The sequence below is a fragment of the Sturnus vulgaris genome, chromosome 1 (genome assembly GCF_052056855.1).
Source record: "Sturnus vulgaris isolate bStuVul1 chromosome 1, bStuVul1.hap1, whole genome shotgun sequence".
Lineage (NCBI taxonomy): Eukaryota > Metazoa > Chordata > Aves > Passeriformes > Sturnidae > Sturnus > Sturnus vulgaris.
The window spans coordinates 103,613,521-103,629,265 of record NC_142243.1 but is presented as its reverse complement, the minus strand read 5'-3'; the positions used below and the strand labels follow the sequence as shown (position 1 = coordinate 103,629,265).

At 37.0% G+C, this 15,745-nt stretch overlaps 1 protein-coding gene across 1 annotated transcript; it reads right to left on the bottom strand.

The window, feature by feature from the left end:
- Positions 1-3,914: 3,914 nt before the first annotated feature.
- MC2R (melanocortin 2 receptor) lies at positions 3,915-15,328 on the bottom strand. The gene is made up of 2 exons (XM_014870886.2): positions 15,269-15,328; positions 3,915-5,510 (listed from the first exon to the last, which is right to left on the bottom strand). The coding sequence occupies exon 2, from the start codon at positions 5,366-5,368 to the stop codon at positions 4,397-4,399; it is 972 nt and encodes a 323-aa protein (XP_014726372.2). The 5' UTR covers positions 5,369-5,510; positions 15,269-15,328; the 3' UTR covers positions 3,915-4,396.
- Positions 15,329-15,745: the final 417 nt, after the last annotated feature.

The following is a 15,745-nucleotide window of genomic DNA, read 5'->3' as shown; positions in this document are numbered from 1 at the left end:
GAATGTGGAGTAAAAAACCCATCTCATAGTCTTAATGTAAAAAAACCCCACAATTCTCGAAAGCAATGAATAATTTTAGTTACTCGCTAAGCATTTGTACTCCAGATGGGTTATCCAGAGTTATTTGACAGTTAATAGTCATTCATTAGAGTATGTGTGACAGCTTAATTTTGTCTAACAGATGTGAGGGGTTTTGAGGACATAAGAAAACTGCTTTCAGTGGACATGGTAAGTTTTTGTTTAGTAATCACACTGAATTCTCAATTCTCCAGAATTGTACTTTAAGTTGTCCTCTTTGAATTGGAGGCTTAGAACAGCACTATGTCTTCTGAGAAATGACACTTCAAATAAAGCTGTATTAAAGTGCTGTTGAATGATAAAGACACAATGGGTAGCTCTCTGTTGAAATTACCTTGAGAGAATTAAAAAACCAGACTCTACTTGGGTATAATTCTGTTTGAATAAATGTATCATTTGAAGAGTGTAGCTTTGTTTGAAAAACTGGAATTTGTTCAGCTGATAGGAGTCAAAAGCAATTATTTTTCTGAAAGTCTTGTCCAGAATCATAATTCATTAAAACAAGATTTTTCTCACTTAAATAAACTAGATCTAAACTATATTTTCTCATGAATAAACTGTGTTTGTCTTGCTAATTTGTGAACAAAATCGAACTGCAAGTTTGTCTCTCACTGGCATACTGACTCAGTGGAATTAATTCCCCTGAGTGCCTTTATCAGATTTGTTCACTTTATTCCTGAACATGAAGTTCAGTTCAAAACAACAAAAAGAGAAGAGGAGATTTTCTTCTTTGGTTTTGCAGTAAGTGACTGGGAAATGTTTTGTTGCCACAGGCATGTGAAGTTCTGTGGACCCTTCCAAATGAAACATTGATTGTAGCACTGCCTGTGATTTTCAAAGAACTGGATGTTCCTTTCAGGCTCATTATCTTCTGGTAGAATCTAAAATGAACTTTTTTTCTCCCAAAGCTAAGGTACAATTCTGCCTCCTAAACATTTGAAATTTAAAGCTGGGCAAATGAAGGGAAGTTCCAAAATCTGAGAAAAGTCTTCACTTTTACGTGTTGATATATCAGGGGAGAATTTCAATAGTAACTTCAGCACAATATAAGAAAGCTTCAAAAGTCGTGGCTTAAAGAATTTATTCAAAAAGCAACATAGGTAAATATATGGAGACATTGGTATGTGAGACAGAGAAACTTGCTTGGACACTGGGCAACTAAAATACAAGTCAAATTTACAGTCAATTAGGAGATAATGCATAGACATTTACCCATCCGCTAGCATGCAAGAAATGCAGGCAGACTGAAAAAAATAAAATCTTTCTAAAAGTTTCTTTATTCAATTATAGTTTGTGTTCTTAATGACTCATTTATTCATAACTAGTGCAAACTCAAAAAAAAGTTTACATGTGTATTTTGAATTTTATATCAACTCCTTACGTAACCCCCAGGCTGTTTGAGATCTAATATTGTAGACACAGATTTCAGCTGTATTGCAAATGAACAGGATCATTTCTTACAAATTTACACAGTGAACATGGCAAATCCTGTTGTCTCTAACACAAAAATGGAGAAAATTAAGCAGTTTTCATAATTTGCCTCAAATTCATAGCCTGTCTACCTTGCAGCTTTTTCTCAGTCTTGCTGGTTGTCTGTGTATTAGACACAGTATAACAGTAAGAGCCACCAAGTGTCTACACCAATTTAAAGACATAATCCTGAACTGTAAGTTTGGGTGCTGCTCAGGCATCCTGACAGAAAGAGATGTTTTGGGATATTGGTTTGAGTGTATGCACAGATGAGTCCAAGTAGGCTACAGAGAGCAGGCACTTCATTTCTGGTAAGATGAGGTGGGAACCAGTTCCAGACAGTGTTTGGACCTCATTGCAATCTGTGTATCAATGTCAGTGACTGCAGAAATATTTTTAAGTCAAAGAAAACCACGTGGGATAAAACCTACCAAAATCTTACTGCCCAGGTGTTGACTTCTTGTCCTAACAAGCTAGATGGAAAAAAATTCTGCTCTGTGTTTTGCAGAAAAATGGTGGCTGGAGGCTTGGGGATGCTGCTGGGAAAGGGAGAGGGATAGTTTGGGGAAGAGTGGGCAGATGGGTTCCTGGAGAACAGCTTGCTCTGCCCTTGAAGGAGGGCTCAGAGGAGCATGATCAAAGGTGTGCCCATGGGATGGATTTTGTTTGGAGAGGTAGAAGCCCAGGTCCTCACTGAGGAAAGTGCTGGCAGTGCAGGGGTGGGAGCTGGTCTCTGTCTCCTGGGGTCTGTGAGTGACCACTGCCTCTTTCCCCTGTGCTAGGGATGCTGCAAAGGGGGGTTGGCACCAGCCAGTCCCTGAAACTTTTTTGTAGGTGAGGGCAGTCAGATGAGGGCTGAAGGCAGCCAGGCCTGACCACATCTGCCAGGGCCACCCTGAGCTGCCTCTGGCTGGTGTGGTAGAAGGATGCAGTGGCTGGTGTCACCGCCTGAGGTCTGCTGTAGCCATGACCTTGTCCATCCCCAGCTTTCACAGGGATACCTTTCCAAGCCCTAACTGCCAGCATTTCCATGAGAGGAGTCCTTATCCGAGGACTTTATATAGAATTTCAGTAATATTTTTATTGCTGATTTTTTGATTTTGATGTGAGTCTTTCTCGAATGTTCCTCATTGTGGGGTGAAATGTTTGGTGTTTTCTTTAATGATTATTTCTCTGTGTTTAGATGTTATGAGGTGCGAATCATTTTATGGTACAAATCATTTACATTTAAGCTCATTGTGAACATGAAGTCTTTGCGTGAGTAGAGTTAGAGTAGGCTTCCTTACAAGATACAGTGACTTCAGATATGGTGAAAGCTATTTATCTGTCTTAACTATGTCTGCTTTAGGAAAGTAAATGGAAAATAATGTTTTGAGGGAAGGTACATTTGGCTGATAATTCATACATTGAAGAGTTACTATAAGGACTGCCTTGATCACAATTTTCTGTCCAATATTTTCATCATTTTAGAGTTTATCATTTGTGAGCACAGGGCAGTGCAACACTGTAGATGTTTTGTTTTGCTTTTTCTTTAATATTGAATGTGTTTTTCTTTTTTTGCCCCCAATTCCAGCAGTCATTTTTTGCTGTACAGCTTTACACTGATTCTGCTTTTTGATGGAATGAAAAAATTATTTTTGAAATAAAACGTGTGATTATATATGAACTCCCTTCTAAACTGGCATTTTATAGATGAACCTTTTTTTTGCAATAAATGCATAGGTTTGAAAAATGTTCATTTTAGTATCTCTTTTCTAATTGATTTTCTTCGTTCTATAGAGGCTTTCAGGTTTATTGTCCCCTTTTCAACCCGAGATAACCTGAATTTGTGTGGTTTGTTCGTATTCTATTATCTTGAAATTCTCTTACTATTACTCTCTGGCAAAGCTGAATGACTTCCTTGAATTATTGTGAGGTTAATTCCTCACCATATACTCTGGACTGCTTCAGGATGTTTTGTCGCTGAAGGCCATTCTGCCTTAAAGTTTTGTGAGCTCTGTATTATTTTGGCAGGAACAATTCAAAACTTTTTCACAAGGGTTTCTAAATTACAACCTGATTTGTAGCATCCTTCCAGACTGTCTAGTGGCTTCCTTAGCCAGCTGGTTGACTTCCTTGGAAGTGTTTGAATTTTATCTCTGGTATTATGTTTTTTGAGTTATTTGTTGTAGTATGTCATGGTTGAATAAAAGTTGAATAAAAAAACTTTATATCGGAAATAACTCTTCAGTGACTAAAAATAGCTTTAAAATCAATATATCCTATTCTTTTGGAATTACACTCCAAAAGTTGCTTTTGAAACTTAGAGATCACTAATTGCATGATTTTAAGGAGATTAGATGTTAAAGAAGAGTCTTGAGTTCACATTTTCTGCAAAATTGCATGTCCATGTTTTATACATAGCCATATACTTTTATACAAATGCATGGTTTAGAAACAAATGTTCACTTCATTGCAATTTAAACAACAGAATTTTAAAGTAATATATACATTGAATTGAAATTATTGATACAAAATGAATTGGCTCATATCTTGGGTAATGCAACATGATGCAGGTTTTAGTTTGGCTTTTTTCTGAAATGACAAAAGATAATTAAGGTATTTGTTTAGTTTTTTCCCTTGCATGAAAATTATCTGCAGAATTAGCTTAGTTTGGAGGTCTGGCTGATAAAGATTTGTGTGCTTACTTATTTTTTATTCATTCTTTGGTAACCCTCTGAAAAATCACTGGCAGTATACTACAAGCATATATTGCTTTGGATGTAATTGTTGGTATTTTTAGCTCTCCACACTGTTGTTGCAGAGCACCTCATAAATGCGTCTATAGTCTTCATTTTTGATGATGTGTTCACCAGTTGCAGTTTGACCTGGAACAGTAGAACATCTTCTTAAATGTACTCCGCAATTCTGGGCTTCGGAATGCAAAAATCATGGGGTTGATGATGGCATTGCACATTATGAGCGTCCCATTCACGTGGAAAATGGACATGTAGCAGGCACAGTAAGGGTTATGTGGGCAAAACCTGGCTAAGAGGATGTGAAGAACAAAGGGGGCCCAACAGCAAAGGAAAACTCCAAGGAAAATAGTCAGCGTAATCGCGCCTTTCATGTTAGTTCTGTGATGGACCGTGCTGCTGGGCAGCGAGGCGATCTTCTTGGCATGAGATCGAGCCAGGAGGAACATGTGGACATAGAGGCAGAGTATGAAAAACATCATCAGAGGGAACAGGATGGTGAAGGGAATGACTGTTGCTGCTTCATAGGAGAAGAGGGCAATGGCGATGCTGCTGCCGGCGCAGAACGCCCAGATGATGGCCAGGATAACCAAGGCCCTCCTCAGGGTCATGATGTTGTGGTACCGCAAAGCGTAGAAGATAGTGATGTATCTGTCTGCTGCAATAGCTAGCAGGCTGAAAATGGAGCCCAGCAAGGACAGAATGAACATGGAATCCATGGCGTCATCCAGTTTTTTCTCAAAGTCTCCGTGACGTGTCAGGTATCCCATTTTGCACAAGATGATAAAGATGTTCTCCAGAGTTTTGTACAAGCTGCCTAACATGTCTGAAATGGCTAAACTGCAAATGAAGAAGTACATGGGCAAGTGTAAGTTCTTATTTCTAATAACAGCAATGAGGATAAGTAGATTTTCCAGTATCCCAGCGGCAGCAACAGTGAAAAAAACTTCCTCTGGCACCACAACCTGGGTGCAGTCAGTGATATTTAATGAAAAATCACTTATGTTTTCAAGGGATGGAATGCTTGTCTGCCCTGGGTGTTTGATTAAGTCAGAAGGTCTCTCAGTGCTCATTCTTCTGATCATGGAAAGAGTCTGGGTTGCTTCTTTTTCAGGTTTGGCTTTATTCTGAAGCTGACCTGTTAATCAGATCATTCTTCTTTTGATCAAGGCTCTCTCCTTCATCTGGAGCAATTCTAAGGCTTAATTGAAATGTTTGGAATTTCTCCTACAATAAAACATGTAGAAACATAAATATTAGAAGAAACTGACCACAGAGATGAAGCAAAAATAGATATTTGAAGTATCATCTATTGCAGTTTAAAGCACATGTATAATCACCATAGAGAGAAACAACTGGATGAAAAAAGAGCTGTTCAAGACTTCACTGAACCTTAAAGAAAATCAAAGTGCAAATTCTCTTTTAGCTTCAAAGTAATTAAAAAAAAGAGATTAATTTTCTTTACTAATATGCATCTCACATTTACTGAAACTAATCTGACAGACTTCAAGAGTCTGGCAATCTTTACTGGCCCAGCTGTTTGCTTTGAGAAAGCCTGGCAGTTCTTACAAGATTTTCAGTATTATTAGGCACAAAAAAATTAATGTCAAGATAAACTCTTGTTCAGAACAATAATATGTTTACCTGCACAATGTTGATGGTGTAAAGAAATGCCCTCAAATAGATGTGAACATTTGTAAAATATTGATGTATTTAGAGGCATGTTAGATACTAGTGAGAGGTTTTTTTTCATTTAGATTGAAACTCTCTTTTGATTCCATTAATGTATTTCTAAGATCCAAAGTACAACCTTTTGTTGTCCGTATTTTACAACTATCTAAACCTCCAAATATTATTTTGGTATCTAGATAAGTTTTCCTTTCTCCAGAATGATCCTGATCTAAACTACATCCAAGCATATAGGAATCTTTCTAAAGGAATAGAGACTTTTTACTCTTTTTATTAATGTATAAATTAATATGATATTAATTCAGTTTGGATATGACCCATAAATGATAAGAAAGAGATTTTATAGTCATCTTCATAATCAATCGTGGGAAACATAGACGCAGTTTTGGCATTTAGGAAGCCCCCTTCTTTAAACTATATTTTCACTGAAAGGGTTGTCAAGCACTAAAATTTCTAAAAGTTCACGATTCCCCCTATGTTTTTAAGTTTAAACCAGCTTTTTTGACACTTTCATATCAGTAATTCTCGAAACTCCTTTGGACATTTGTTCATAATCAGAGTTGCTGAATACTATAACACACAGTTACTGTTTCAAGGAAGAAGTCAGAATTTTAAATTATTTTGTATACAAACAATACTTGGAGCACCAGCCATCTCAAATTAGATGAAACAAGATCTCTTAAGACAAAGCATTCAGGAGAGTACCCATACATATCTGAAAACACAGGCTGTGTGGTGGGCAAAATGAACTATACTGCACTGCAGCATGTGTGGACATTCCCAGAGATAATTAGGCCATCTGTCAGTATGTGATGGAAGGAGTTAGTAACAAGAGAAAGAAACTTGACAATGTCTTTGCAATTATATGTTTTTCCTATTCTCTCCTGGAGCTACTGTCACAGTTAAGTTTAATGATTTCTAATCTAGCACTCTGTTAACAATTTTCATTTTTTACAGGAAGTCAACACAGACACTTCGGACAAAACTTCATTGCAATAAGATTTAAACAGGAGAATCAGCTGGAAAACATGTTTATTAAGTTGCTCTTTTCTCAAAACTGTTTTTGAAGAATGCTCATTTGCTGATACAGTTGTACTGCTGAAATAATCTATCTGAAAAACATGAAGTTTCCTTTACTGAAAATATATAATATTAAGAATGGCATGGTATATTACATCTGCTGCTTATAATTTTACAGTAACTTTGTAATAAGTTAAGAGCAGAGAATTTATAAGAGCTTTGGTGCATTTACAGTAAACTGAATAATCACATCACTTAATGTTATTTCCCAACAGTTAATAGAAAGCCAAAAAAGGCCATCTTGTTTCATAGATTCTCATTTCACCTGTATACCTGGCTATTGCACGCTATTCTATTAGGGTTCCATGAAACATCTTGTCAATTATCTCCTTTTCTGATGCTTCAGTGTGGTGCACAGTCATATTTCCATATCAGCTATCCCAGACAGAAATATCTGTGTATACAGTGTTTTACATGAGTCATAAATCCACTGCTTGATCTGCACAACAGACATTGTATCATACACCTGCAGTAAGTTCCACAGTTACAAAATTATTTTCACTGCTACTGATCTACCAGGTAGTGTGCATTAAGTAGTTTAGTGGTTCTAAGCAGTGTAGGAACAGGCAGACTACACATGGGAGGTAAAGCTGTCGTGAACATGGTGAGTAACATCAGAAAAATTACTCTGGGACCCCAGCACCAAGAATCCCAGGGTGAAGAAGGACCAATAGAACTCTGCTGTATCCATGGGTGGTGACTGTCTTCTGCTTGATCTCTCTCTCTCTCTTCTCTCCTCACCCTTTTCTGTTTCTTTATATCTCTCTACCTCACACGTGCTGTTAAATAAAATCCTTACTATTGACTTTGCCATATGGTCTCATCTTCACCTTCACTTGGGCAGAGGCATCTTTCAATAATTGAATCTTAACAGTGTCTTAAAAGCTAATGGGAAAAGAAGATGCTTTGGAGCTTGGATGCATATTTGTCTGTCTGGATGCATATTTGCATACTGTCTACAGAAATTAGAGCTAAGGTCATTTCACACAGGTATAAAAGGTGAAAGAAAAAAAGTTTGCACTCCTGTGTTACTACTGGAGACAGTCTGGATGCAACAGATTTTCCCTCCACTGTCAGTACCTTGCCAGTTTGCTTGTACTGTCATTGTACTCTCTAGATAAAAGGTCTGTGCCACTCTCTCGCTGAAATACATCAGATTTATCTTCTGCAGGTACCTGCAAAGTTAATCTTTCCCAGCTAGTGTTTGCATTTCAGAACTATTAAAAATAGGACACACCAATTTCAAAATTAAAAAATGCCATATAGTACTATTCTGGTTTTCCTGGCAATCAATAGCTGAATTATTTGGATTTTACCTTTCTTGGGGTCATTCATGGTCAAAGAATATATATAGCTGACTGTAGCAAGAAATGTAAAGCAGTTAAAAAGCAATAAATGACAATGAAAGACTCTTAAAATCTGAAACACATTTACATATGTAGCTGTATTAAAAAAAAACAACAACACAGCAAAAAATTCGACCCATTCTTGTTTAAATAGGTCCTGGATGGAGAAATCAACTGCTCAGTAACACTGGATATTCAGAAACATTATTTATCTAGTAGGAAGCAGTCTCCTGAGCTAGTATAATGGGCAATGAGCTGATGGCAAAAGTAAAGTGACTAAAAATGCCTATATTTGTAGTACTATAATCAATTTCTCTTTGTTTGGTAGCTATCTTAAGGAAGATGAAGCAGAAAACTGGGAGAAATGGAGGCCAGGACCAGAAACTATACTGACAATATTGTACAAACTTAGGAAACAAATCAAAATCAGATTACCTGACACTGGTAATCACCATGATTATGGTGTGGCTCCTTATGAAGCTCTTGTTACTTGGAAAGAGTGTTTGCACTGGTTTATATCACACAGCTAAAAGCCAGCCCCAGTATTTTAGCTTGTGGCAAGGCTGAGAATACCCTTGAGGATTCTGGGAACTCCCAGTAGTCCAGAGCACTAGCCTTGGGCACAAACCATAACTCTCTCCCATGTGTCCTATGCCCACTGATAACTAAAATACAAATTTCTCTGCAATTTCTCTGCAATAGAAATACAATGACTTAGCATCTGCAAGGTCTGGGAATAAAAGGTCTGCTCTTTTTTTTTTTTTTAATGGATGAAAACTTAATTCACTGAATAAATAAACAACACATTTCTCTCGATGCCAAAATATTAAATAAACTGGCTGGGTCAGCTGCAATAGCAATAAAAATAATTTCAGCTGTGAACTATAATGAGAAGACATGATTAAAAAAAAATCATATACCCTAAATATGGTATGATTTCCCGAGGCTTTTATTTGCATCTAATATTGTTTTAATAGCAAACCATACTTTCCTTTATTGTAGAGTCCCTGAGATATATTTACTCTCTAAATAGCTGTCAGTAAATAAAACCTGAAAGGGTACTGAGTAGTCTCTTCAGTTTTAGGACTGCACAAAACATCTGTGATAACGAGCCAATTATGTAGAGGCAATGATTTCCTTCCAGAACCATGAAATGTATGAATTCCTGGTTCTATGTGTCTAATTTTTTTGGGAAAAGAAAAAAAAAGTAATTTAGAAGGAATAGAACAGAATAAGTGGTTTGTGTATCAGATACTTATATACAGTATATTTCACAGCCCACTCAGTATATACATAGGTCTTTATTTGTCATTAGAAATGCAATAACCTTCCCTAAATCCCAAAAGTCGCCAGTGTATTAGCAATATTGCTATCTCTAGCTAGCTCCAAAGCTTTATCACGGGGACACCTGGTAATCTGTTTGGTTTGGCTCCCCTTCTAAAGCCTTGCCCTAGTGGAACACGAGTCTCTTGTGAGGTGGCTGGACAAGCTCTGTGTGCCTGGTTATGCTGCCTGGTGCAGCTTAGAATGACCTCCCCTGTCTGAAAATGCCAGCCAAAGTCCCACGGATGGGAGAAATGCATTTTTTCAGTCACTGGTGTTCAAACTGTTGCAATTTTATATCAAGATCCATTTGACAAAAAGCTCTGGACAAATAGCTTTTCCCCTGTTTCTAGCTTTTCCAGGACTACCAGGCCTGTAAGAAGGAAACGAGCCACTCAAAAACATGCATATGGAGGCTTAGCTTTTAAAGCTGTAAAGCAAGAATATCGACAACTTTTTCTCTCTTTTTTTTTAATCTTTAGTAGGTAGGCAATGGCTTTCATGGGGACAGGAAGGACTGGATCTGTTGTAGGCAGGTGAGTTATGAGAACAGGATGATCCCCACATGTGCTACTGGGAATTTCTTTTTGTCTGCCGGCCTGACTTAACCCTGAATAAGCAAGTAAGTGAAAAAATACATCAAGCCTCATCCTGCCTTGCCCAGCACATCATATGGTTCTTTGCAGTCATTAGAAGTAACTGTGTCAGAGGAATTACTCTAAAAAATACCAACTCCTAAGGGCCCTGTCAGCTTCTCTACTTCCTGTAGCTTTTCTATCTGTCTCAAAGTACTGGAAATATCTCACTCCCTTCTAGATTGACCGTGCTTAAGGTACCTCAGCATGGCTTGTACAAAAAAACCCCAAACAGAAATCTGCCTGCTTGAGGAACAGTAGCAGATCATAAGTGAAACACCCACAGCTGTAATTGTTAAACTCTTGAAGGAAATAGGTCATTTGTCCTCAAATTACCTTGATTTTAAATCTCTCACCATTTATTAAGTGGACTCAATGGTGCAGGAAGCATCCAGAAAAGTCGCTAAAATTTAGTGGCAGCACAGTTCTTTGATATTGTCTAAGTATTGTTCCTTTATTTGGGAATCCTCCTGAAAGCATTGGTATCTCCCATCAGTAACTGAGATGGTGAAAAGAAGCACATTTGATAACTTTCTTTCATGTAAAACTAAGAAAGTCTGTATTTTAAAATAGGCGTTATATGTTAAAAACTTCGTTCAGCAGACACTGGACCAAAGAGTGGCTGTGATAGCAAAAGAGTAACAGCATTAGTTTTCATCCTTCAGAAATCAGAATTTTTCACTTCTGAATGTGAAATGTCTCAGTTGCTGAGATGGAACAGAAAGATCTTTTTCCAGGGTAGGTCTTTCAGAGACACAAGTTTCCCCTGCTTACTACTGTAGGTACAGCTAGATAAAAGTACCACGTGGTCACATTTCATTGTTCAGTTGCTAGAACTTGTACCTTGTACTCTCATCAGAGTAAATGTATTTCATATGAAAAATTTTATTTTTTAAAATTACAGTGTAGGTAAAACAATATCAAATAAGGATGTGTGAAAGCAGTGAGGAAAATTTGAGGTGCTATGATACCTGGATCTTCATCACAGAATCTCTTGAAATTTTATTAACAACTGCAATTAATATCCATGCTGTATTAGGTAATTTATTCTTTTGCTTTGATCTCCCTCTAGTGTTCAAGAAAATTGTGTTAGCCAGCCAGGTACGAATGACTGATTAGAGCTATTCTGATTCTTCACATGAGTGGACATTATATAACATTGTGTTTCCTAATTTCGAGTTCATGAACTGTCATCAGACCTAGATAAACCTTTTTTTTTGTATGAGGGTGTTCACTGCCATGGGTCTTGGTGATTTACTGCACCAGGACAGTGAATATATGTCCCATATGATTTCAGTGTCACTACTTTCTTAGAAATGACTTTACATTGATAGACATGTCCCTTTTCGAAGAAAAGAGCAAGTAAGCAAAAAAGGGAAGCTTATATGTATACAAGCTAAATACATTAAAAATATTCTTGTATCTAAAGCTGTACATATACCAATTGGGCTAACTACTAGCAAAATTTCCCTCACATGATTGCAACTATGACTTCCTTTTAAAAATAATTTCTAGAGTGAAATTAAGGTGCAAATCATACTTGCTGAAATTTTAAATGTACAACATGTTCGTATATGCTGAAAAGACTTATTTCTTCCTGACTTTGAAAACTGCATAAAAGCATTTTCTGACCAAATCATAAACTGAACAGTCTGGAAATCTTGCAAAGATTACAGCTGAAAAAATTTTGAATGTTTGGTTTACTTCTTATGGATACTTCTCTTTCTTTTTCCCTTAGGATCAGCACCAAGGTAACATAATTATGTATTTGTTTTATGAATAAGGAAAAAACAGAAAATATTTTCTTATCAATATTTAAGCTTAGGTATATTCACTATGCCATTATTTTGTTGCACCCCCCCCCCCCCCCCCAAAAAAAAAAAAAAAATACAATAAAGCGTCTAAGTTATGCAGAAATGTACTGGCCAGGACTCTTCTCTCTCTATTGTGTGAGTGTAGCTTCATGCAAAACAGGCATAGCTCTGGGTGTTTCAGCAAAGGTACTAGAAACAGGAAAATAAAAAGGATTAAAGAAGGATGGACCGAGTTCTTAATATCCTTAACAAAATAAATACTTGCAGTAGCAGAGAGAAAAAAAGGAATTATTTAGGATGCTTATGAATGAAATGGAAAGAACCATTAATATGGCAGAGAGAAAAAGAAATTAAAGCTGAAAATCCAGGAAGCATTTTCTAATTGTTTTATTCCTTGTGGCAGTATCATTTTTTACATACAATTTCTGAGACTGTAAGCTATTCTGTTAGCTGAAGTACCTCGAATTAAAAAAAGCTGCATTAAATGTTGGAGGTTATGTAAAGACTCTTTTTTTGTTACAAGGCATAAACACAGAATGTCCACAAAGTCATTAGTGAAATAATCTTCTTCATAGCAAGTGTGTGGACAATTTATTGAAAATGAATAACCTACAGAGATTAAAACTAGGACTTGTACAAAATTGAGGGCTGTAAATGCATTAATGCATTTCTGAGTGGTGTAGTTTTCAGTAGTTACACTTTGGAGCAGCCTTCCCACAGTGTAGACAACACACTGTGCCCTGGGTAGGGAAACTTCTGCAAGTCGTTTAATACACAGCTATGAGGGAAGGGAATGAAATTGCAGTGAAGGTTTCCCCTGTCTTTGCTGCTGGACAGTACATGTGATCATGAGAGTTGTTTTTTTCTGCAACATGTGGACACTCACTCTCTGCAAAGCTTCTGTTGCTTTGCAAAGTTGAGATACATTAAGAAATAGCACTAGTGTGATACACTAAGAAATACAATTATTAGTCAGTTGTAATTTTTAGCAACATAATCTACTTAAAGAAAAAAAAAACCCAAAACAAAAGACCAAACCAAACCAAGCTTGCTGTGCCTGATGCAGGTAATTGATTTGTAAGTGATGTACTTAAAATCTTTGGTCACATACTTCACCCTCAGATTGGTCTCAAGGCACTGGAGTCACTTGGAGACAAGCTATAGTGATCAATGCCTACTAAATATATTTCTTTATTAAGATTGTAGTGGAAGGATTCATGTTTCTTTGAAACATTACTTATTGTGCCTCAGACTTTGTAGTTGGCTTTTATTACACTATTCTTTCCTATTTGTTTCCAGAATAAAGTAATTTTAAGCCTATAAAGCTGTGAATTTCTACAAAGAATGAAAAATTATCTTGGGCTTGAACACAGGGCAAATAGTTCTTTGAGATCTTTGTAAAATCAATCAAGAGGCCTTCAAGTGGCATTTCTGGAGGCCATTGCTCTGTTCTTAAACTTCCCAGTAAATCACCGTTTGCCATTAATAATGCCATCACAAAAAATGTTACCAACAAGCATTAAGGAAATCTCCTTCACAGAAAAGCATTACATTTTTTTGAAAAAGAAATCCTGTGTTTCTGCTCTAAAGAAAGAAGTGAAGCACTCCTAGCTGCTCTTTTAGTATCCATCCATCTTTTTCTTTAACGGTGTTTTCTCCAGTAATTGCAAACAAAATAATAGTCAAAGTAGATGGTATCATTAGAGTAATATTTAATATTTTTAAATGACAGAAAACAAGGGTGTGGAATTATAGCTTGTAGCCTGGTGTTTAAGTGCATTATCTTATGGTCTTAGGTATTAGGTATATCTCATAGGGGAAAAAACACACATCAAAAATACAGCATTTTCTTTCCTGAGAGCTACTTAAAAGTGTCATTGTGCTTTTTGTCTTGCCACTGGATGAATATATTTACATCCACTTATGCTAAAAAGTAAAAGTAATGAAAAGACTATGATTAAAATATTAACTTGATAGATGGTTATTTTCCCTGGGAAGCCTGTAGAATGGGGGCAGGATGAAGAAAATACCTCTTTCAGATTTGTCTTTTCAGAGCTATCTTCATTCCATATGAATGGGAGGGAGAATGAGTAGCACAACAAGTGTGGAAGGACTCAAATCTAAATTCTCCAAGCCTGTAGAAATCTACTTGCATTTGGAGTAGTGGCCACATAAAGCTTTAGTCTGGTTACATGTAATTTTAGCTTGCCTTTCCCATGCACTACCATGTGGAACCTCTATGTCAATGATGCTGTGGCAGAACAGGTATTTCCACTTCTGCACAGGTATCACAGAGTTACATGTATATATAGTGTGTGTGTGTATGTGTGTGTGCACGTGGTGAAATTTGGCTTCTGCTTCTGGCCTGAAATAGTTAACAGGGAAAGTCAAAGGACTAATCAGTTCAGGTATCTACAACAACATGTGTTAAGCAGAGACATTTGCTCTGCCCTCGTTTGTGGTTATCTGCTTCAAAACAGATACTGCTGCTGCTCTCTGCCTTCCTCTCCTGTGTGCTGCAGACTGACACAGGATTAAATATCTAAAAGTATTGGCAATTAGAGTGCAGCAAACCACACAGTCGTCTGAGAAATCTGTATCTGTCAGAGAGATCGATGGAATTATTCAATACTTACACTTGAGCAAGTCAGAACAGAATTTGGTCTCCCTGAACAGACTGAATACAACAAAACCATACCCATCAGATGTAGCCCTCCTTAGATAATTCCCAGTCCAGACCCAAAAGAATACCCACTGATGACCAGCTAGAAAGTCTTTAGGGATGTGTGGCCTCTGGCTGAAGCAGTGAAAAACAAACAAAACAGCTGAAGCAGGAAAAAGAAGATACAAAAGATAAGAAATATTTCAATAGAAGTTTTCCTTCTTCTTCAATTGGTAAAGAGGATAATCTTAGTCTTCATACAAGTGGCATAAAACCCCTGCCAAAACTTTGCTTTATAGAAGAATGATTGTAAGATGAAAGACTTTAGGGAACATTAGGAAATATGGCACTTCATTCTACAATAACATTGCATATTTCACTAATTTCTCCAAGGAGGCTTTCTGACATTAGATATATTTAGTAAACCTCCACTTACCTGCTAGTGAAACCACTTGTGAGTCTGTTTGCTGGTAGCTCTGGGAACAAGATTATTTATAAAGGAAAGGAAGCCAACACAGTCTTTGCGTAAGGGAAAGATTGGAACATCTAAATCAAAGAGGACGACAGTTGCTTCATTGGCATAACCTTGAATTAGAGTCTCTTTAAAATAAATCATCCCCTGTCTCTTGAAACATTTATATGAAAAAAACAAAAACCAAAAAAACCCTGCCCAATCAAAGGGAAAATATTTCAGATGGATTGTCTTTTCAGCTGCTCCTCTTTATAACCTCGCTTCCTAATATTTGGAAGGAGGAGTGTGTAAATCACAAAAAGATCATGGGCTGCATTATAAATAGTATTTAAACACTCAGGTAGATGGTTGAGATGGTATGTTTATTGCCATGAAGATGATTGTCACTGTCCTTGTTTTTAGCCTACCATCTCTACTAAAGACACAACTGGTGGCTGAACT

Excerpts from the sequence above, each read along its gene's own strand:
- MC2R (XM_014870886.2), bottom strand. The coding sequence starts at position 5,368 with ATGATCAGAAGAATGAGCACTGAGAGACCTTCTGACTTAATCAAACAC.